The sequence below is a fragment of the Bufo gargarizans genome, chromosome 4 (genome assembly GCF_014858855.1).
Source record: "Bufo gargarizans isolate SCDJY-AF-19 chromosome 4, ASM1485885v1, whole genome shotgun sequence".
Lineage (NCBI taxonomy): Eukaryota > Metazoa > Chordata > Amphibia > Anura > Bufonidae > Bufo > Bufo gargarizans.
The window spans coordinates 109,795,791-109,818,191 of record NC_058083.1 but is presented as its reverse complement, the minus strand read 5'-3'; the positions used below and the strand labels follow the sequence as shown (position 1 = coordinate 109,818,191).

Here is a 22,401-nt window from a genome sequence, read left to right as displayed (position 1 = left end):
TTAGGAAGGGGTTAATGAACAGAACGCAAGGATTGTTGTCTACGTTTAATCTCCAGGTCGAGCTGCTCCTGTAGTGTGGTTACCTGTGAGAGACAAAAATACATGTAACACACAGATAACATATTTACATTGTCTATCTCTGAGGAGCCTCAGCCTGTCAGAGATTCGGAGAGCACCGGCAAGCTGGCAGGCAGGGGTACAGTAATAGGATTTGGACAAGTAACCCTCCCCCCCTTCATTTCTACCATGGTCAATAATGAGTGCATGCAATTACTCACGGATCATTGATAGGATGTTTTTATAACTCCAGACTCTCCATCTTTCGGCAGAGAATAGGGGGCTCCTCACACACATTAGATTGCTGGATGGTCGCAGTTTTTGGCTGACAATAGACTAATGTGTTTGGGGCACCACCCAATCTGCCTAAAGTAACATCACCCAACAGAGTTATTCCCAATTTGCCCAACTGTGGGAGGAGCACCTAAAGAGTAGCGAATTTTGGGGAAAAAAACACTACTTCCCTCTTCTGTCCCCTACTGATCCAGCACAGATGCTCCGGCAGTCCTTGCAGTCTTTGAATACATGCACCCAGCACATTACAGCTGCTTCACCGTTCACTGGCACCATAGCTCCTATGGCTGAGCGGTGATGCCAGTAGTGTGGCATATGACCGCTGAGGCTGGAGTATCTACGCTGGATTGGCTGGAGACAGAGGAGCCTATTACCTTTTTAAAATTTCTTTTTCAGAAACTGGATAACCACTTTAAAGGGGTTTTCCAACTTTTTTTTTTAACTGATGACCTATCCTCAGGATCTGATTGTTGGGGGTCCGACACCCGGGACCCCAGCGGATCAGCTGTTTGAGGAAGCCACGGCACTCCCCAGCGCTCCGGTAGCGTTGCGGCCTCCTTGCAGCTTACCAAAGCCACATTACCGATGAATGTCACATCGCTGGCCTAGGCTAAGCCCTGAGTTAGTACCGCTGCCTTCTTAAACAGGTGATTGCCGGGTGTCCCGGTGTCTGACCAATCAGAGACCGCTGACCTATCCAGATTATCTGTATTAGTTGTTTTCTTAAAGGGGTTGTTCACTTTGGACAGCCCCTTTTTGTTAGAAGGGTTGGCAACAGAACGTGCTACTGCAGTTTCAACTTTAAACTGTCAAAGAGTTACCTAATTCAAATCAATGAGGACTCCATGTAACCCACCAGAATGAGAGAAGCTCTTTGTCGCTACGTTCTCCTCTTGCTGATAGATGAAGCTCCTAAACTAGGTTGGGGGGCCCTTTATTAATAATGGGCTATAAAGTTTTCTTTTTTCACAATCTCCTAAACAAGATATGTAATAGTGGCAAAAGCTGTTTGCAACGCAATGACATAAGGCTGAATTGGCGCTGTATGCACAGAAGTTCCAACTAAATGTCAGCTGACCTTGCCCTCTAAAGAAAGATGGGTGTACTTTTTTCCGATTTTCTATACTGTGTCGGTATCACCATATTCCCCGCAGCAGTGGTATAATCTCTCAGCAGATATGCCATGCTACCCTTTATAGCTTTTACATCATTATTATTATTTATTATTCATTCCATGGCGCTGTGCATATGATAAGGAGTGCACATACATAATACTGTCACGGCTGAGGATGGGGAAAACCCTCAGCCGTGCGATGCCAGATGATGTTAACCCCTGCTCGGCCAGGACAACAGAATTAGGGAGCAGGTCACCTCCTAATCGCATCCCTAATCTGACCCTAACTCCTAGCTGCATGGGCCGACCTTTAAGGTAGGAGGACCCATGCTCAGGAACCTTGGATCCCTAACTCCCTAACTCACCCTCTGACCGGTCCCTGGACTAGGAGTCAGGGTAAGACGGCCTGTTCCTTCTGGACACGGAGGAACAGGGGTCTCACTGGCCAAGCTGCAGGGAAAACACAAACAGATCTATGGATATGGCAGGTGAACTAAACTAGTTCCACCTACCTGCCACAGCCTTGCTGACTGGATCCCTGTGCTGGCAAACACATATCCACACACAGGAATCCAGATCCATAAGCTGCACCAAACAACAAAGGAAAACATCACATAGACATCACACATAAACATGACATAAACTTAATGTGACATAAATCTTATGACCACAAGGGTGGCCCCCACTGGCAGGTGGAAAACACAGGAGGCTGCTCCAGCTAAGCATGGCTGAAGCAACTCTCAGACATGTGCTAAACACTGAGGCTTTATAGGCCCAAGTAGCCACACCCAACAAACACACCCAGAGCACACACATACTGGGAAGGGAGTTAACCCTTCCAGCACCAGGGAAGGGAAACACAAACTTAAAGGGAAAGTGTCCAACCAAAGAACACACTGTGGCTGTTGCCGCAGGCAACGACATGGGTGGCAACCATGTCCTGGGAGTCAGCCCGAAGGCCGGGACACTGCCACCACATGTACACATACAACCAAACGTTGCCACGGGCAACCACAGTGAAGGAAAGATGTCAGTGCACACCAATCAGAAAAAACACAGTGCACACCAGACATACAAAAGTGCATACATACACGCACACAACTCCAAGGCAACCGCACACATACCTGTTGTCCGCGGCAACCGCACCTGAGGCAAACAGCAAAATGCCTCCAGCTGCGGTTGACACAACAACCCAAACCGCGGGCAACTGTATGCGGCTCCCAAGGAGTCACGCCATAAACATGGTCGTGACAAATACAGACAATTGCACTAAGCATGAACAAGACGAGTTACAGACTGGCACAGAAGGAGAGAGGGCCCTCTACGTGAGGGCTTACAATCTACAAATTTACAATTTACATGCATTTACCTGCTCCTCCAACCCCCTGATCCTCTGTCTATGCGCTCTCTCTCTAGACTCCAGTGTCGTTTCTGCCTGCTGCTGAGTATTGCGCAGTCTTTCACTCTCTGTGTCCAGCTCCTGACGATGTCTCACACTTAGTTCCATAAGCCTCTGAGAATGAGCACGTTCCATCTCCGTCATCTGCGTCTATTTAAATATAACAAATAACAGTATATTTGATATGTCTACAGACGTTATGAATCTTTCTTAAGGGTTAGGGTCCGAAGTGATCAGTACTGTAGGGAGTTAACTATCATACAGTTTAGGGATTCGTTTCTCACTACATCCTATTACACCTACAAACCTTTGGGTGATAAAAGAACAGGAACCTTTGTTGTATCAATTGCCAAGTTTTTTTTTACAACCTCAATTCCAAAAAGTTGGGTAAAATGTAAATAAAAACAGAATGCAACGATTTGCAAATATCATAGACACATATTTTCTTCCCAATAGATCATAGAACACAGATCAGTGAGACATTTTAAAAATTCATGAAAAAATAACTCATTTAGAACTTGATAGAATCAACACATCTCAAAAAAGTTGGGACAGGGGCAATACAAAAATAATAGGTGCTAATAAAAAAAAAAAACAGCTTGAGGGGGGATTTGCTACTAAGTCACATGGCTGGGTATGAAAAGAGCATGGTAGAGAGGCAGATTCTCTCAAAAGCAAAGATGGGCAGCATTGTGGAACAATTTACGAAAAATGTTCCTCAATGTAAAATTGTGAAGACTTTGAGCATCCCAAAATCTACAGTAGGGTTGGGCGATATCAAAAATATTCTAACAATAACGATATTAAGACATTTATAGCGATAACGATATATATCGCAATAAATGCCCATTTAGAAAAAAAAACACTCAAAACATGTACTCTTATTTCCTTGTGGCCCCCATACATTATAATGTCTCCTTGATGCCCCCATGCAGTAATATCTCTTAGTTGTCCACCAAGAATGGGGTCACCGTTCCCCCCAAACCTGATGGAGCGGCCGTGCCCCCTGCTGCTCCATTCATTCTCTATGGGAGTGCTGGAGATAGCAGCGATCAGCCATCTTCACCGCTCCCACAGAAAATGGGACATCCTAGCGGAAAACCCTGATAAGTGGGTTGTTCAGAGTGTGCCCATCATAGGTGCACATTGTCAGGAAGGGAACCTTGGCATCATAAAGATGCCTTTCAGTCAAATAAAACATTAGGGGTCATTTAATAAAGACTGGCACTTCCCATATGGGTCTTGGTCCCTACACACTACAGGCATATTACAGCAGCCCCCAGAGTGCAGCGACTGTTCTCAGCCCCGGCCTCTCTGTGCAGCAGACCCCAGAGTGCAGTGCCTGTTCTCAGCCCCAGCCTCTCTGTGCTGCAGCCCCCAGAGTGCAGCGACTGTTCTCAGCCCCGGCCTCTCTGTGCAGCAGCCCCCAGAGTGCAGCGACTGTTCTCAGCCGTGGTCTCTCTGTGCTGCAGCCCCCAGAGTGCAGCGACTGTTCTCAGCCCCGGCCTTCCTGTGCTGCAGCCCCCAGAGTGCAGCGACTGTTCTCAGCCCCGGCCTCTCTGTGCAGCAGCCCCCAGAGTGCAGCGACTGTTCTCAGCCGTGGTCTCTCTGTGCTGCAGCCCCCAGAGTGCAGCGACTGTTCTCAGCCCCGGCCTTCCTGTGCTGCAGCCCCCAGAGTGCAGCGACTGTTCTCAGCCCCGGCCTCTCTGTGCAGCAGCCCCCAGAGTGCAGCGACTGTTCTCAGCCCCGGCCTCTCTGTGCAGCAGCCCCCAGAGTGCAGCAACTGTTCTCAGCCCCGGTCTCTCTGTGCTGCAGCCCCCAGAGTGCAGCGACTGTTCTCAGCCATGGCCTCTCTGTGCAGCAGCCCCCAGAGTGCAGTGACTGTTATCAGTTGTGGCCTCTCTGTGCATCAGCTTCCAGAGTGCAGCGACTGTTATCCAGCGCCGGCCTCGCTGTGCTGCAACCCCCAGAGTGCAGCGACTGTTCTCAGCCCCGGCCTCTCTGTGCAGCAGCCCCCATAGTGCAGTGACTGTTCTCAGCCGTGGCCTCTCTGTGCAGCAGCCCCCAGAGTGCAGTGACTGTTTTCAGTCGTGGCCTTTTTGTGCATCAGCCCCCAGAGTGCAGCGACTGTTCTCAGCCCGGTCTCTCTGTGCTGCAGCCCCCAGAGTGCAGCGACTGTTCTCAGCCCCGGCCTCTCTGTGCAGCAGCCCCCAGAGTGCAGTGACTGTTCTCAACCGTGGCCTCTCTGTGCAGCAGCCCCCAGAGTGCAGTGACTGTTCTCAGCCGTGGCCTCTCTGTGCAGCAGCCCCCAGAGTGCAGTGACTGTTCTCAGTCGTGGCCTCTCTGTGCATCAGCTTCCAGAGTGCAGTGACTGTTCTCAGCCCCGGCCTCTCTGTGCAGCAGCCCCCAGAGTGCAATGACTGTTCTCAGTCGTGGCCTCTCTGTGCATCAGCTTCCAGAGTGCAGCGACTGTTATCCAGCGCCAGTCTTCTGGCTCTGGGGGTTTACAGCCACTAGATGCCATTTCTTTGTGACCTAAAGGACTTATACCCCCGTAACTAGACAGCCAAAATTTTGATTCCATTTCGGTCCATAAAAAAGTAATGCAATACTCGATACCACACAAAAGAAAAATTAAATGCCAAAAAAAGTGTGCATTCCGCAATTTATGGAACGTGCGGCCCATAATAGAACAGTCCTATCCTATTTTTTAGGGAAGAAGGAGACTAAAAAATAATGGATAATCGTGTGTTACGGCGTTCACCACATAAGAGATATTTTTCAATACTTTAATAGTTTGGACTTTTTTGGACGTGGCAATACCTAATTAGTTTTTTTATTGTTTATATATATTCTTTATGTAAATTGGGAAAGGGGGTGTTTTAATGTTTTGGTGTTTTTTTTCATTTTTCTTTTACTTTTTATTTAATAACTATTAGCCCCCTTATGGGGCTAGAACCTGGGATCTTTTCATCCCTTGTCCTATACACCCTAATGGAGATCTATTAGGGTGCATAGGATCTCACATTGTTCCTGCTGCCCTGTGCTTTGTGCACACTGCAGCAGGGAGATTACCATGGCAGCCATGGATGGCTTCAGTAGCGTCCTGGCTGCCCTGGTAACCGATCGAGCCCTGAGATTTCACTGCTGGGGCTCCGATCAGAAGCTACCACTGTACCACCAATGAAGAGGGGAGGGGACCTTGTGGCCACTGCCACCAAATATTATAATACTGGGGGGCTTGGGTTTACTGCGCCACCAATAAAGATAATTTATAATACTGGGGTATAGGGGGGCGCACTGCGCCACCAATGAATGTAATTAACCTCATAATACAAATATAGACTGAGGGTGCTAGCCATATCACACAGCCGACACTCGGCCTCAATGACAGGGATCCCACCGAACCGTGCCAATTGACCCCTCAGGTGCCACATTTGAGGGGTAAATTGCCTTGGTTCGCGGGATCTCCGCTTCCTGTCATTGAGACCGGGTGCCGGGTATGTGATACGGCCAGCACCCGCAGTTTATATTTGTATTGAGGGTAATTCTCATTGGTGGCGCAGCGGCCACAGCCCCTCCCCTCCTCCTCACTATTACCTTCTCATTGGTGGCGCAGCGGACACAGCCCCTCCCCTCCTCCTCACCATTACCTTCTCATTGGTGGCGCAGCGGCAGCAGGATCACAGTGGGAAGGGACTCTCTCCTTCTCCACTGTGCCAGCTGTAATGTGTGCCGGACATTTTAGAGGCATTCAGCACTGTGACGTGTGTCTGTAACTAAAATACCATGGTAATTAAGAAATGGCGATATCGCCGTTTCTTAATACTGTGGTATATCGTTAATACCGGTTTATTGCCCAAAAATAATCTACAGTACACATCATCAAAAGATTTAGAGAATCTAGAGAAATCTATGTGCACAAAAGACAATGCCGACAGTCAATATTGGATGCTCGGCACTGCATTAAATACAGGCATGATTCCGTACTGAAAATCACTGCGTGGGCTCAGGAACACTTCCAGAAATCATTGTCTGTGAACATAGGTCGCCGTATGATCCACAAATGCAAGTTAAAGCTCCATCATGAAAAGAAGAAACCATATGTTCACATATGGGCCAGTTCTCATTTAAAATGGACTGAGGCAAAATGGAAAAGTGTTCTGTGGTGAGATAAATCAAAGGTTTGGAAAGTCAAGGATGGCATGTTCTGCGTAATCAAGAGGAGAGGGACCGTCCAGCTTGTTATCAGCACACAGTTCAAAAGCCTGCATCTTTGGTGGTATGTAGTTGCATTAGTGCCTGTGGCATGGGTAGCATACACATCTGGAAAGGCACAATCAATGCCGAACTGTATATAGAGCTTTAGAACAACATCTGCTCCCATCCAGACATCTGTTTCGGGGAAGACATTGCATATTTCAATGCTAAACCACATACTGCATCCATCACAACAGCATGGCTTTGCAGAAGAAGAGTCTGGGTGCTGAACTGGCCTGCAGTACCGACCTTTCACCAATAGAAATCATTTGGTGCATCATGAAATGAAAAATCCAGCAAAGAAGACCCAGGACCGTTGAGCAACTAGAATCCTACGTCAGACAAGAATGGGACAACGTTCCTCTCCCAAATCTACAGCTCACTTCCCAGACATAAAGAAAAAGGGGTGCTAACAATGGTAGACATGGCCCTGTCCCAACATTTTTCAGAGATGCGTTGCTGCCATTAAGTTTTAAATGAGTTAATATTTTTCATGGAACTGTAAAATGTCTCACTTTTAACATATAATAAGTGTTCTGCGATCTATTGAGAATAAAATATGGATGTGAGATTTGAAGGTCATTGCATATTTTTTTTACATTAATAAACATTTTACACAGTGCCCTAACTTTTTGGGAATTGGGGTTGTAAATGATATAACTGGATATGGAGATATGGGCCATATACATTATAGTAATAGATGCAATGTGAGGTTGGACAACAATGTGTTTGGGATGACTGGATGGATTACTTCTGCCTTTATAGCATCTTACAGCCTGGCAAGGGAGGCCATATCCAGACCTATCCACATTATCTACATATAAGTGTGAATAAAATCTGAAATCAAATCGATCACTGTAAATCTTAAAAAGTTGAATAAAAAACTGATTCTTTTTTGAAAACAGACTTTTAAATTTTTTTTTTTAACAACTGTTTAATTTGTTTTAAATTATTTTTTTCTTTTTTCTCCCAGTTTATTATTCAACTTTTTACGATTTACAGTGATCGATTTGGTTTCAGATTTTATTCACACTTATATGTAGATAATGTGGATAGGTCTTCATGATGGATATATTTATACATGCTTTTCTACAGGTGAAGTGATATACGAAATTGTGCTGCATATTGCGAATACAAGCAGGAGAAGACCATATGCTGAGAATTAACTGTTTCAATACTTGTTTGAATTGCGTGTCTACACTTGTTTTTAGGGGGTGTGTCCTATGACATCACGATCACGTGAAATGCACACCTTGATGAGGGGTTTGGCTATTTAATGGTGGTTTTGTAATGTGTGTATTACTGTTTGATAAAGACACCTGTGAGTGTCGAAACGCGTCACAGGATTATGTGACAATAAACAAGAACCTTTTTGCAGACAACTTATAGTGAGTGCCGCTCCTTTCTTGCTTTTGTTTCGTGGGATGCCAATCCTAGGACGCGAGCACCACAAAGTATTTACACTACAAAGTATATACAAAGTATAGTGCCGACCTATTGGACTTGATGTGTGCGCAGGCACTGGTATGAATTATGATTCATATATGGTAGTTTATATACCTCCAAGTATTGATTCTGTCTCTGTGCTTCAGTTAGATCTTTTTTCAGGGATATCACCAGTTGGTTTATCTGCTCCTTCTCTATGTTGAGCCGTTGTGTTTCCCCTTCCAAACGCAGCTGCTCGCGCTTCGCCTGTATGTGACAGAGCAATGTGAATAATATATACCGTCTCCAGAATGTACATACTCTCCAAGACAGGTAAAGGTATTATTCTTATACATGCTGAAGCCCCACATGTACACCACCGGTTATCTTGTTTCGATAAGGCCTCATGCACACAACCGTATGTTTTGTCCACATCTAATCCACATTTTTTGCGGATCGGATGCGGACCCATTCATATCCACATCTGTACGTCCATTGCACTGCCCTGAAAAAAAGGATAGAACACGTCCTATACTTGTCCATTTTGCATACAAGAATAGGACATTTCTACATCAGTTAAAAAAGAAATGGCAGCATGCATGTGGTTGTTATCTGTCTTTTCCAGATCCGCAATTTGTGGGCCGCAAAACGGAACGGTAGCGTGCATGGGGCCTTAGGTAGCTGGCTCTCTTGTTACCTTTTCCAGAGCAGCTCTTAGTGTGTTGTTCCCTTTCTCTAGAAGAGTCGCAGAGTGTTGAATGTCCTGTTTAACCATCTCCACCTGTGTCTTGTCCCCTTGGAGCACCTTCACTCTTTCCTGCAGGTCGACAAGTGCAGCACCCTGTTCTTTCTCCCTCTGCTGGTGTTTGAGAACAGCCTGAAAGTGATAAAAAAAAGTCTGAAGAAACTGTAGACTTGTATCGCAAAAAACAACAACTTGGAATGGTAAAAAACTTATGGCATAAAAGACACTATTTCTTTGATGTATCTTGTATGACTTGCCAATAGAAATGGCCGTCATTGTGCATGTGAAATATCATCTATTCAGTATAATGTGGCACTGTAAGGACAATTATATGGACCTAGTAGGAGAATTTCATATCTAGATGGAGATGTTCATCAAACTTGTAATATTCTTTATTATGTTTTTTTTTTTTTCTGTGGTGGCATCCCAAAACCTCCTCACTGGTCGCCTGTCAATCTATCAGCAGATTACAGACTGCCGACAGGGTTTCTGTAGGGATTCCAAATTCCCACTTTATTCACTGACCACTCATTTTGGGAATTGCCCCTGATGCATTCACGATGTTGCTTTTTTATCTGCGTGCCATCTCACCTGCTGCAGCTCCTCTGACCGCGCCTGATATTCCCTGCACGTCAGCTGCAGTTCTCCCAGCTGCTGTTGGTGCTCCTGGACTGTCTGTGAAAGACGCAGGTTCTGTCTCTTGCTGTCACTCAATGCCTGCCGCACGGAATCCAGCCGCTCCTGGAGAAGCAATAAATAACATATTGTGAACAAATGAAAAGAAAACCATTAGGATACTTGCCAACATTCCAAATGACTGCACACCCAAACCTGTCCCATCATAACTGGGACCACTTCCAGGTATGCATTATCCCTTCAAATGATTAATTTTACTGAACTGAAATTCCTTTGTGGGTGTCAGTTACCTGTAACACTCGTCTGTCTTGCTCGGCCGCTGTCAATGCTCCCTGTAGTCTGCTCACATCATCTTGCAAGTTTCCTTTACCAGTTGCTGCTTCTCCAAGTGCTTGCGACAGCCCCTGCGACTTCTCTTGCAACTGCCGCTCGCCATCCTGCGCCCTGGACAATGCAAGGCTTAACCGCTGCACCTCCCTCTGCAGAGTCAGCTCCCTATCCTCACTCTCTTTCAGGTGGTCCTGCAAAGAATGTGCTCTGTCCTGCAGGGACTGCACTTCTGCTTCCCTCTCTGCAAGACAAAGGCGCGTCCTCTCCAGTTCACCCTCCAGGGAGCGGCGTCTCAGCTCCAAGTCCGTGCCACGGTTCTCTGAGGCTTCCAGCACCTCTCTTAGGCTTTTGCACTCAAGTTCATGCCTGCCTTCATCGCTTACGAGACCGGCACAGCCGCTCCTGAAAGGACCAATGAGGCGTCACCCACAAGAACAATTGTAACATGACTCAATGTACATCATTCTGAAAGTGTTAGGGCTCTTTCACATGAGTGGATCCCGTGCGGGTAATCCACTGCGTGAAAGAGAGCCAAGCCCCGATCCGGACAGCAGAGACACGGAGCAGTAACATGATTGATAATGTTCCATGCCTCTCTGTGATCTCTTTACTACAAAATTATAGTGACAACTTTATTTTACTGTAATTTTCTTGTAAAAAGATTACAGAGAATTATCAATCATGTTACTGCTCCAGTGTCTCTGCTGTCCAGAAAGGGGCTTGGCTCTCTTTCACGCAGTGGATTACCCGCACAGGATCCGCTCATGTGAAAGAGCCCTTATACAACCTCATAGATGCATCCAACATTTTATGGCATTCCCTGTGTTTTACCATTTTCAACTATACTTTCCTCTCATTACACTAAAGTGGTGCACAACCTCTGGCCCACAATGACATGTTGTGTGGTCCACAGTCATATGTTGTGGCTACTCTCATGTGTTCTCCATGTTGGAGAGAAGTGGCAGCGTGGTGGACCGATGGTGAACTGTGTGGCCATCCCTGAGATCCCCATATATTGGGGACAATAAGGGTTTCCTGACCATGTATATGTGTGACTATCTTCACTGTAGTATTATAGTAAAGTAGTAAAACTCACACAAACTACATTTGAGAAAGCTGGAAACATGCATGGTCTCTTCCTATTTGGAGTGTGAATGGGGATGAAGGGTACCCCTAGTCTCCAGATAAGTGGATATAGAACTGGCATCTATCAGATATATACTATATTTTTCACACTATAAGATGCACTTTTTCCCCAAAACATGGGGCCAGAATGTCAATATGTCTTATAGTGTGAATGCTCTTAAAGAGCCGTGGTGTGGGTGGCATGAGGAGCAGGGGTTGCATGTTAGGATTTTAAGGGTGCCGGACATCATGATGAAGGATAAGGACCGCAACAAAAAGCCCCCTTCAGGGGAGTAAGAGAGATAAGAGGACTGAGGCCAGAAGGGGAAAACAAGGGGAAGATATGGAGCTGGTCATTGACGGGACATTTCTTGGGACAAGAAGTACAGTGCAGAGCAGAGATGTGGTGGCATACAGGTGAGCACTGGGCACAGTGTGCACACTAGACTGTTACTAAGGGTCACTGGGAACAGTATTCACACTGGACTTTTACTAAGGGGCACTGGGCACAGTATGCATGCTGGACTGTTAATAATGGGCACGTGGCACATTATACACACTGGACTTAAACTGAGGAATACTGGGCACATTATACCCGCTGGACTGTTACTAAAGGGCTACTAACGGTGTCCCCCACAGATCCCTAAAGCAGTGTGTCATCGTATATCCCCCAGAACAGTGTGTCCTCAACAGATCTATTAAATCAGGCATGTCCAAACTGCGGCCCTCCAGCTGTTGCAAAACTACAACTCCCAGCATGCCCTAATAGCTGTAAGCTATCCAGGCATGCTGGGAGTTGTAGTTTTGCAACAGCTGGAGGGCCGCAGTTTGGACATGCCTGTATTAAATATTTTAGCACATAATTTGGTTTAAAATATTTTTTTATTTTCCTCCATATAAAACCCAGGTGTGTCTTATAGTGCGAAAAATACAGGTGATTTCGATATGCCATAAATGGCCCAGATGATAATGCCACTGTAGGTTTTACTGTGGCCCTTGGGATTAATTAAATCTGGCAATGTGGCCTTTGGACCAAATGTTGTGCACATTTGCCCTAGGTACCGTGGGGGGCAGTAGAAGAAAAGGTCATGTGGGGTACCTGTGAGGGCAGTCCCAAGAAGTTTCTAATGTAAAGACAAGACATCCAAACACATGGGTGGTGCGGATTTGTAGACATTCCTGATATTGACATGCCAGGTACAGGTAACATAAACCATAGCTAAACGCATATAAAAAGCTTGATGTTATAGCAAGAATCATTGGAGTGAGGACAAAAATACAATGCTCGACACAAACATCATGTTATTCGTATTTTTTGTACACGCTAGTCACCCCTACATACCTGTAGATCCCGCTTCTCATCTTCGCTGACACGTAAACTGTGCTCCAGTTTGAGGGCGCGCTCTTCTGCCGCCTTTCGATCTAGCTCCACTTGACGCAAGTTGTCCTGCAGCAGACGCATTTCTGTGTGAGAGGTGCCAAGACGTTCCTCCATTTTCTGTTCCCCTTTTATAAAACAGAAACAACAGATGTGAAGATCAGGCGGAAAGCTACACTTCTGGCCTACAAAATGACCCCACAATGTGAACTTGGGACCCTGTCAAAATGCACACCGGCATCTTCAGCGGTTAGGTCAGAGAGTGTGTGTACACTCTGCCCTAACCCCTGAAGACGCCGGTACACGGCGAAACATGTCGGGGGGCAGCGTGGATCTCAAGTTTTAACACAGTACAGATCCGCAACCAACATACATAGGGGACAATTGATACATTGTGCGATACTCTACTGGCAGCGCACAGCCAGAAAGGCAACAATTGATCACCAATAGGAAGGATAGATACAATATCTAGTTGGTGGATACGTATTGGCAATTTTAATATATTCCATAGATGTATATTATAAGTATTACCAATTAAAGGTTAAGTTTTAGGATACAGAAGGTGTAGGATTAATAGGTGTAAGGTAGTCCTAGGGACTGTTCAGGTCTAGGCATCTTTGGACACGTCAGATTATGTCGGCTGATACTTGATGCTTGCAGCTCTTCAGCAGTGATGCTGCGGATAGTGCTTGTGATGTTTTCCTTGAGTTCATCCAGGGGATGGGGATTGTTAGGGGACACTTTCTGGTTTAAAATTTCCCCACAGATAAAAATGGCATGCCTGGGGAACGTGGAAGCCATAACCCCTGCTCACAGTTCGCTCCTCCGTAAACAGTTCATGAACCCGCTCCAGTGAGCTCCGTGAGGTGTGGCATCTTGTTGGAAAAAGCAGGACGTTTTTTGAAGAAGAGCTGCACGCAGTATCAGCCAACATAATCCGACGTGCCCAAAGATGCAGAGACGTGAACAGGGACCCCTTTCAGCATCTTTTGTGACTTAAAAAAAACAACAACCCACTTGCTCATTCATCTTGTCATACTATCGCTGGAGACAGGCTACTTTTTCGTGGGCCTCCCTGTACTTATCAGTGTAATGTGTGAGTCATTCATCCCCTTCTCTCTCTGGTCGCAATGATCTGACTGAGACAGTCAAGGAGGCTGATTGCGGTGCTAAACATTTAAACAACGAGGAAGTTAAAAGGGTATTCCGAGATTTTCTTGGATAGGTCATCAGTATCTTATTGGTGGGGGTCCCGGGTACGATACGGCCGATACGCTGTTTGAGAAGGCACCTGCGCTCACAGTAGTACTGCGGCCTTCTCGGAGCTTAGCCTAGGTTATGTGACATCACGTTCATCGGCCTCATGGCCTAGGCGCAGCTCAGCCCTACTGAAGTGAATGGGGCTGAGTGCAATACCAAGCACAGGCACTATACAATGTACGGCGCTGTGCTTGGTGAGCTGAGAAAAGGTGCCTGCGTCTTCTCAAACAGCTGATCACGGCGGTCCTGGGTGTCGGAACCCTACCAATCACATACTGATGGCCTATTGAGAGGATAGGGCATCAGTTGAATTTTTTTTAACCAGGACAGAAAGTAGAATACATGGAGTGACTTCAAAAAATTATACCCAGAAAACCATCTGGCCGTTTTTTGGTATAAAAAATGCATATAATCACATATAGGCTGTTGTTTTGATGAAAGATGGAGCACTGAGGACTGTTCCCAAAAAATAACCTTATGTGACACGACATGTTTCACAAAGGCGGGGTGTTGCATGCAGAAGTAAATTAGTTGCCATCCTTGTGTGGGCATGAAATGTAAAAAGCTGTCATCGTGTCTTTTATTTCACACAGCTCGTTAGCGAGGATGGATTTTAAAGAACAAAAAGTGTTGTTCCCCATTTATGTGATAATCCGGGCCATTATGTTACAGCTTGTGAAGATTCTCGTACAGAAAATAGGATAAAGTTGCCTCCCCTGCCAGCTCCTTGTCATGGCTGTGGGGTCACACCCTTCTAAAACGTAGCCCGGGGCTGTGAAGTTTAAATGCTGAGAAGGGTTCAGCGCAGAAGAAGGTGATATGAAATGATTTCTAAAGCTAGCAGACACAATACCTTCAAGGCCCCTTTCACACGAAGGAGTTTTCCATGCGGGCGCAATGCAGTTCATTTCAATGGGTCTGTGTACATGAGCGTTTTTTTCCCCCGCATCAGTTCTGCGTTGCGTTAAAATCTCAGCATGTTCTATATATACTGTGTTTTTCACGCAGCCCTGGCCCCATAGAAGTGAATGGGGCTTCAGTGAAAAACGCATTGCATCCGCAAGCAAGTGCGGGTGCGATGCGTTTTTCACTGATGGTTGCTAAGAGATGTTGTTTGTAAACCCTCAGTTTTTTATCACGCATGTGAAAAACGCATCAAAACGCATTGCACCCGCGCAGAAAAAAATGAGCAACAAAATTGACTGAACTTGCTTGCAAAATAGTTTCACTGAACGCATCCGGACCCAATCCGTCACGCTCGTGTGAAAGGGGCCTAAGCCTTTCCAATGGATGATATTGTGCTTCATCTGATGCCTTCCATGTAGGAAGAGGCTCCATCATTGGCATAAAGCTTATTAAAGAGAACCTGTCACACTGAACATACATCTGACCTGCCAGCAGTATGGTAGAGAACAGGAGATTGATATATCGTGTTGTGGGAAAAGATGCAGTATACAGTAACTTATAATGTATCCATTTAAATTCCTGTTTATAGGATGGCTATACACAGTAGAGAGCTGTTGACAGCTACTGCATTCCTTCCGCCCCCCTCCATTCACATGCACACTCCGCCTGGCATGCACATGTGCATGTATTCTCCATAGAAGGGAGTAAGCCAAAGCCAGACACCTCAGGTGGCAGCTTATCTCCCTCAAGTACAAAGGATCTGTACATAAGGAGTCTAGATTGCCATTTTTTTCAATTTTCCTACTGACCCCCATTACCCCGCGGTCAGTGCTCAAAGCTGTGCTGAAATATATGGTCCAGACTGCTGTGGCAACATAATGGAGAGGACTCTTGTGTGCATCACAGCAAGGTATTTCAGCACAGCTCTGAGCACTGACAGCGGGGGAACATGAAAAATAGCAATCTGGACTCCATATCTGCAGTAGTACTCATGTATAGGGATGAGCGAACTTGTGTTTTTCGAGTTAGGGGTTTGGGTTTTATTACAATTAGGAGAGGACTCCTGCATAACGGAAACCAGATGGATCCGTTATGCTGGCCAATAGACTTCTATTATGACGGAAAGCCTCTTAAAGGCATTGCGTTATGCATTCTGTCATAGAGTCTGTGAAGGTTCTCATTTATCCAGGTCATGGTATATCTGTAAAGAATAAATCAAGGCAACTGGACGTACTGTAGATTTCTTGAAAACGTTTCACTCGTTCTTCCAACGAGCTTTCTCAATTCTGAGTGACTGTACAAGAATTCTCTGGGAACAAATATGTAACTGAATCAACATCTGGTAATTATACCCAGCATGGGGTCAGAGGTCATTATACCCAGCATGGGGTCAAAGGTGTTAATTCCATTATCCTAATTGGAGTCAGTAGGTGATAAAGACTTCCCAGAAAAAGGTATCAAGACAGCATTGTATGTGGCAGACAATAGATGTCTAACCCCCCCCCCCCCCCCCCGCGCCTCTATTCAAGCTTGGCTTCTCCATTTTTACGTAGATGGCCTCCTTCACACCTCGTTTGTACCAATTGGCCTCCTGGAGAAGCCAAGCTTGAATAGAGGCGGGGGGGTTAGACATCTATTGTCTGCCACATACAATGCTGTCTTGACACCTTTTTCTGGGAAGTCTTTATCACCTACTGACTCCAATTAGGATAATGGCATCAACACCTTTGACCCCATGCTGGATATAATGACCTCTGATCCCATGCTGGGTATAATTACCAGATGTTGATTCAGTTACATATTTATTCCCAGAAAATTTTTGTACAGTCACTCAGAATTGAGAAAGCTCGTTGGAAGAACGAGTGAAACGTTTTCAAGAAATCTACAGTACGTCCAGTTGCCTTGATTTATTCTTTACAGATATTCTGTCATAGAATTCCGTTATGGCCCGTGGTAACGGAATCCATCACGGATTTGTAATATAACCCAAACCCCGGACTCGAACTTGTAAAACAAAGGTTCGCTCATCCCTACTTATGTATTACTGTAGATAATAGTAAAAGATTGTGGTGGTGGATTTCCTTTAATATACATTAGAAACTAACATTTCATCAATGGCAGAGTACAAAGGCTTCTCTGACTATTTGACTATTTGTGTTGATAATTGTGTGAGCACATTAGATCACAGGATGATATTCAACCTTGTATGTTTCTATACAGCCCTATAGATTCCTCATTGTATTGATATTTTTGTTTAGCAATTATAGAATGCACCCTTTTCCTGTAGACAAATATGGCACTGCATAGGGTAATAGTCACAAAGCAAGGACCTGACTATTAGGGCTCATTCAGATGGCCGTATGTTGCTTTCCACGTCTGGCCCACAATTTTGTGGATCAGATGCGGACCCATTCACTTTTATGGGGGCCCAAAAGATGAGGATAGCACACTGTGTGCTGCCTGCATATTTTCTTCCGTTCCATGGCCCCGCAAAATAAATAAAACATGTCCTATACCTGTCAGTGAAAATCAGGACGTGGCTCCATTGAAGTCTATAAGTCCACAAAAATGAGGAATGCAATCCGTTTTTTGCGGACATGCTGAACTGTCCGCAAAGCAACGGAGCTGCATTTTTGCGGATAGCAAAAATATACAGCCGTATAAATGAGCCCTAAGGCTGAGTTCACATCTGACAGAGCAGAGGTAAGAGCAGAAAAACAGAATTAAACCTCTGGTGAATCCATCACATGATAGATGCCAACAGTGCCCAATGGACCACCCTGACATATAATGAGGTCTGCCAGGTTCCATCACGGTGTCTGTCATTTTTTTTAGATATTTTTTTTTTACTGTGAAATCTGATGGAATCTGTGACGGAGCCTCCTCCAAACACAGTTGTGAACAAAGCCTGAAAGAAAATTGAGAACTCAAATGAGCTTAAAGCAGTTGTCCCATCTTGGTGTTTCCATGGCCGACATGGGATTAAGCTCTGACCACAGGAGGCAGAGTTACGGAAATGGCCAAGCGGCCGGTGATCCGTGTCTCTATAACTCCCATAGCGGTGCTTGCGAGCTATGAAAACAGCATAGCACAGCAGGCTACGGTGCTGCAGTAACTTGGGGCGTGCCTTGCTGGGCTGCACTGTTTGCATAGCTCCCATGCAGTGCTATAGGGTTCTGGAATCAGTAAAGTTTCTGTTACTTCGGCCACCTGTGCAGCCGCTGCGCAGTCCCATCTCGCCATGGAACTGGTGAGATGGGACAACCCCTTTAAGCATCGGACTAAAAGATTGTGATGCTGTATACCAACTATTCACAGTATATTTTCATCTCCTCCTCTGACTTTAGGCTTGGAGAACAGGGATACCTTCGTGGAGCTCGGTCAGCTGTCTCTGCAGTTTCTGCAGCTGGTTCTGCAATCTCTCAGAATGGTTAGAGCTGTCATCTAGTTGTCTGCGCAGAGACACGATCTCTATGCCGGCCTCATCCTGTTAATGGCAAAGACATGTACTTAGGATGAAAAGCAGCAAAGATTAGATTGAGAAGACATAGATCATTTACAGAACAATGGACGCTTGTGTCTTTAAAGGCTTCTAAACCTGTGGCATTAGTCAGCCATTATATGGTATTATCTATATTAAACTTAGTTTCATTCCCTTAAAACTGGATGATGTTGATTAGAGTGACAAAGCAACTTCTATATTACTATCTGTCAATCCTAAACCCTCGTGGCCCTCAGCTGGAGGCTATGTGGTACAAAAAGAGCCATAATATCACATATAATGGAGCAAAACACATTTATTTCTGTCGGGCTCGTACAGAATGCAAAGAAAATAATTTTTGCATGAAATTGGAGACTTACAAAAGCTGCGTCGAAGTCTACATGTGCCCCATTACATGGCCTGCTAAGGCTCCTTACAGCCTCTGAGTTGTAAAAAGCAGCCATGCATTGTCACTTTAAACAAAGTAAAGGTTCTTCTTCTAGAAATGCCCTCATTACCAGTGGAAAGCTCCAGAACACTACATTTCCCAAGTGTCTTTGTCTTAAAACGGTATTCCCATCTTGGACATTTATGGCATATCAATAGGAATGTGTCATAATTGTGCAATAGGTGCAGGTCCTACTTCTGGGTCCCGCTTCTATCTCAAGAGCAGGGCCCTACTGTGAATGGAGACCCCTGCCCTGCTAACTCAGCTATTTTCATTGGTCCCATGGCAGTGAATGGAGAGGACGCCTGCAGTGCATTCATGTTGGAGCCCTGTTCTTTAGGAGGGCAGGTCCCAGAGATGCTCAAAGTAGCATGTCACTGGGCCATGTGCTACTTGAGGGACACATCCCTGCTACAGCCAGTCACTGGTTGCTTCATCGTCCGTGCCAGAAGTTTACACGTGGGGACCAAAGGGCGTTGAAGAGAGTGGTTGACCGAAGGAGCCAGAGCCGAGTGGAGGGGAGCAGGTAAGTATGCTTCACTCCACAGGTCCAGCGGAGATGGGAGAGGTGTTGGAAAACCCCTTTAACTCTAGCTACGATAGAAATTCCAATCTCTTCAGTTTATGCTCAGAAGTATTGGTTCTCACAATGCGGAGCTGCTTTAGCTGCCCCCCATGCCTTAACGTGAAGCCTCATTCACACAGTGCACATATGGCAAGTTGATGCACTTTTTAGATACGCTTTAAGCCAAACTCAGGAGAAAAACTATTAAAGATAAATATTATAATTCTCATCAAGGCAACCTGGTTTTAGCTTCATGAGACCTTACAAGATGGGCACTGTCAGTGGTGACTTCCTCCCCTTGACTAAAAATGCAATGGACAATCTAACGTATGACACTGATGTCCTTCCTTGATCAGAACAGGATCAGACAAGTAATAGCAATCTAATTCCACTGAGTATGCATGGGCATGCTTCCTTTGAATACATTCTAGCTATTCCTATGCATTTCCACCTGTTTATTCTTGGTAACAAGCAGTTGCAGGAATGAATCATTTTTACTCCTTGAGGTATCTGCAGATGGCAGGTTTTCCCATTGTATTTTGAACCTTATAAGAAATGCTCACAGCTTGGCTAGAAGTACAATGTTTTAGTGCCCTTCTAAACAATGCTAATGTTCAGTGTCCACCAAATGAATTTCCTAATAGTTCTCCCTTATTAACAATCATAGATCCTCACCCTCTCTCTCTGAGTCTCCCTTTGTTCCTGCAGAAGATCCTTCAGAGCTACAATCACTCCCTCAGGTTCAATTTCTGGATAAGGGGAACGACCACGATCAGGAGACCCCCCTCTTGAACATGGTGTCCTTCGACCATCCAAGAGACCACTTATGGAGCCATCAAGACCTATAGGGAAATAAATGTTGCATTAAAATGATCTGCTGTGTTAGTTAGTGTTTCTTTATCAGTGCATGAGAATTTCAGGACCATCTTAGGTTAATATTTTCATTTTATGTTTCCTCTGATCATGAAATTCCAGTTATACACAAATATGATGCCATAAGGATACATAAATATTTTCCCATTCCACTACCTATTCCCAGAATGATGTCCTTGCTCAGCATTCACATTTTTTAAACATTTACCAAGCTTGCGGCTTACAACAAGCAGTTCTCCAATATTTCCCAAAAGAAACACTGTGAATATTCAAGCCCAAACCCAATGATATCGTCCGGGAATAGACCTACTCCCAACATATCACATTTATAAGTAAATGAATACTAAGAGCTGGCAATGCTACGGGTGACCTGGTTACAATTTCTCACCTTTACTGGGAGACCTGGCTCGGTGGGGTGAGGCGCTGCGTCCTCTGATACCTAATGTACGTCTTATAGCTGAGTGCAGGCTGTTTAGCTGGGTTTCCATCTCCCTTCGTGCCGCCTGGATCCGATTCAGTTCACTTTCTAGGGCTCGCACCCGAGTCTCACAAGCTCCAAGCTGAAGTTTCAGATCAGCCGTATCAGTGGTGCCCTGCTGTAGATGCTCCTGAAGGGTCTTGCATCCTTCTTGAAGTCTTTGCTCTCCTGCACGGCTATCGCTCAGTCTTTGCTCAAAGTCTCTCTCACGTTGGCGAGATGATGACTCTAAGGCTAAAAGACGCTGCTGTAGAGACAAAATCTGAGAAGAGGTGGAAGGACATTAGCTGAATCTGTCATGTTTGCCAATGAAAGTGAAGCTCTGGTTTTAAGCTGCCATAGTTGGTTTTGTATAGTGCACCGGTTTGGACAGCTCGTTGTGATATTAGGGGCCCTGATGCCAACTCAAGGGGGGCAGGCTGTTTGTTGTAGCATGCACACTTATCCCCCTGCAGCTTACAGTTCCCAAAGCACTCTCTAAAATTAATGGGCAACCACTGAAGTGAGCTAAACATAAAGGACACCAGTGAAGTGTGGAGAAACGACCTGTGCCCAGAATGTTTAAAGTAGCCCTGGATATGCACGCTAGTGATCAAGAGAATGGGGATCTCCAAGTACCCTGTCATGAATGGAATGCGCATGCGTGACCACTGCTCCATTCACTTCTATGGGACTGACAGCGAGCATTGTGCTTGTCAGTCCCATAGGGAATGAATAGAGCGGTGGTTACGCATGTCAACTACTGTTCCTTTCACACAGGGACCACATCCTTACCCAGCATTTGAACTGCCAGCAATCATACATTTAAAACTTATCCTAATTAATGGTTGAGGGACAACCCCTTTAACTCCTCCACATCTGCAGCTACTTTCAGAATTCTTCTGACCTAATGTCACTGAGGGATAATGCACTGTAAGCATTCATATGAAAGGGTTGTTCACTTTGGACAAGCCCTTGTCGTTTAAAGTGTCCTTCAAAAATAAGCTTATCACAGGGTGTCCCTCTGCTGAAGATCCCAGCAATCATCTGTCATCTACAGGGGAACCCAGCAGCAAGTGCTCAATTTCCCTGCAGTGCCCCCAAAGGAGAAATAAAGCATTACATGGTGCCCATTGAAATCACTCGAATGTTCTTGTAATGCATGGATAGCCCGGTCCTCTAGAGTTAGAGAGAGACTCTTTTTAGCTGTTCTGACTGAGATGGATCCAATACTCGCCTGTATTAACTCAAATAATAGAGTTAAATGCTAGATGACTGAGAGGAGGACTGATGTGCAGCTCAGAAACAGTACCTGCAAGTAACTCTATATTTTATGTAGATTTAAAATATGAAATATTGTTAAAAGTTATAAAGTTAGCTGAGTAAGGTTACTTCCACTCTTGCGTTGTTGTTTTCCGGTATTGAGATCCCGCAGAGGAAAAAATATGTTTCCGTTTAGTCCTCATGCATTCTGAATGGAAAGAGATCCGTTCAGGATGCATCAGGGGGTCTTCCGTTCCAGCAGCATTGTGACCAGCACTATAAACAGTGTAAGTCAATGGTGACAGTTCCGTTTTTTTAGGAGTCTAAAATACCGGATCCGTCACCCAGACTTTCAATGTATTTAGTGACTGATCCGTTTTTTTCA

At 45.3% G+C, this 22,401-nt stretch overlaps 1 protein-coding gene across 1 annotated transcript in view; it reads right to left on the bottom strand.

Moving 5' to 3' along the window:
- Positions 1 to 22,401, bottom strand: part of CROCC2 (ciliary rootlet coiled-coil, rootletin family member 2) — a 120,244-nt gene continuing 97,843 nt past the window's right edge. The window contains 11 exon segments of the mRNA XM_044290645.1: positions 1 to 83; positions 2,835 to 3,014; positions 8,685 to 8,816; positions 9,247 to 9,426; positions 9,886 to 10,035; positions 10,221 to 10,640; positions 10,642 to 10,662; positions 12,728 to 12,891; positions 18,296 to 18,416; positions 20,099 to 20,265; positions 20,685 to 21,036. Of these exon segments, the coding sequence (XP_044146580.1) occupies positions 12 to 83; positions 2,835 to 3,014; positions 8,685 to 8,816; positions 9,247 to 9,426; positions 9,886 to 10,035; positions 10,221 to 10,640; positions 10,642 to 10,662; positions 12,728 to 12,891; positions 18,296 to 18,416; positions 20,099 to 20,265; positions 20,685 to 21,036 (1,959 nt within the window). The 3' untranslated portion in view covers positions 1 to 11.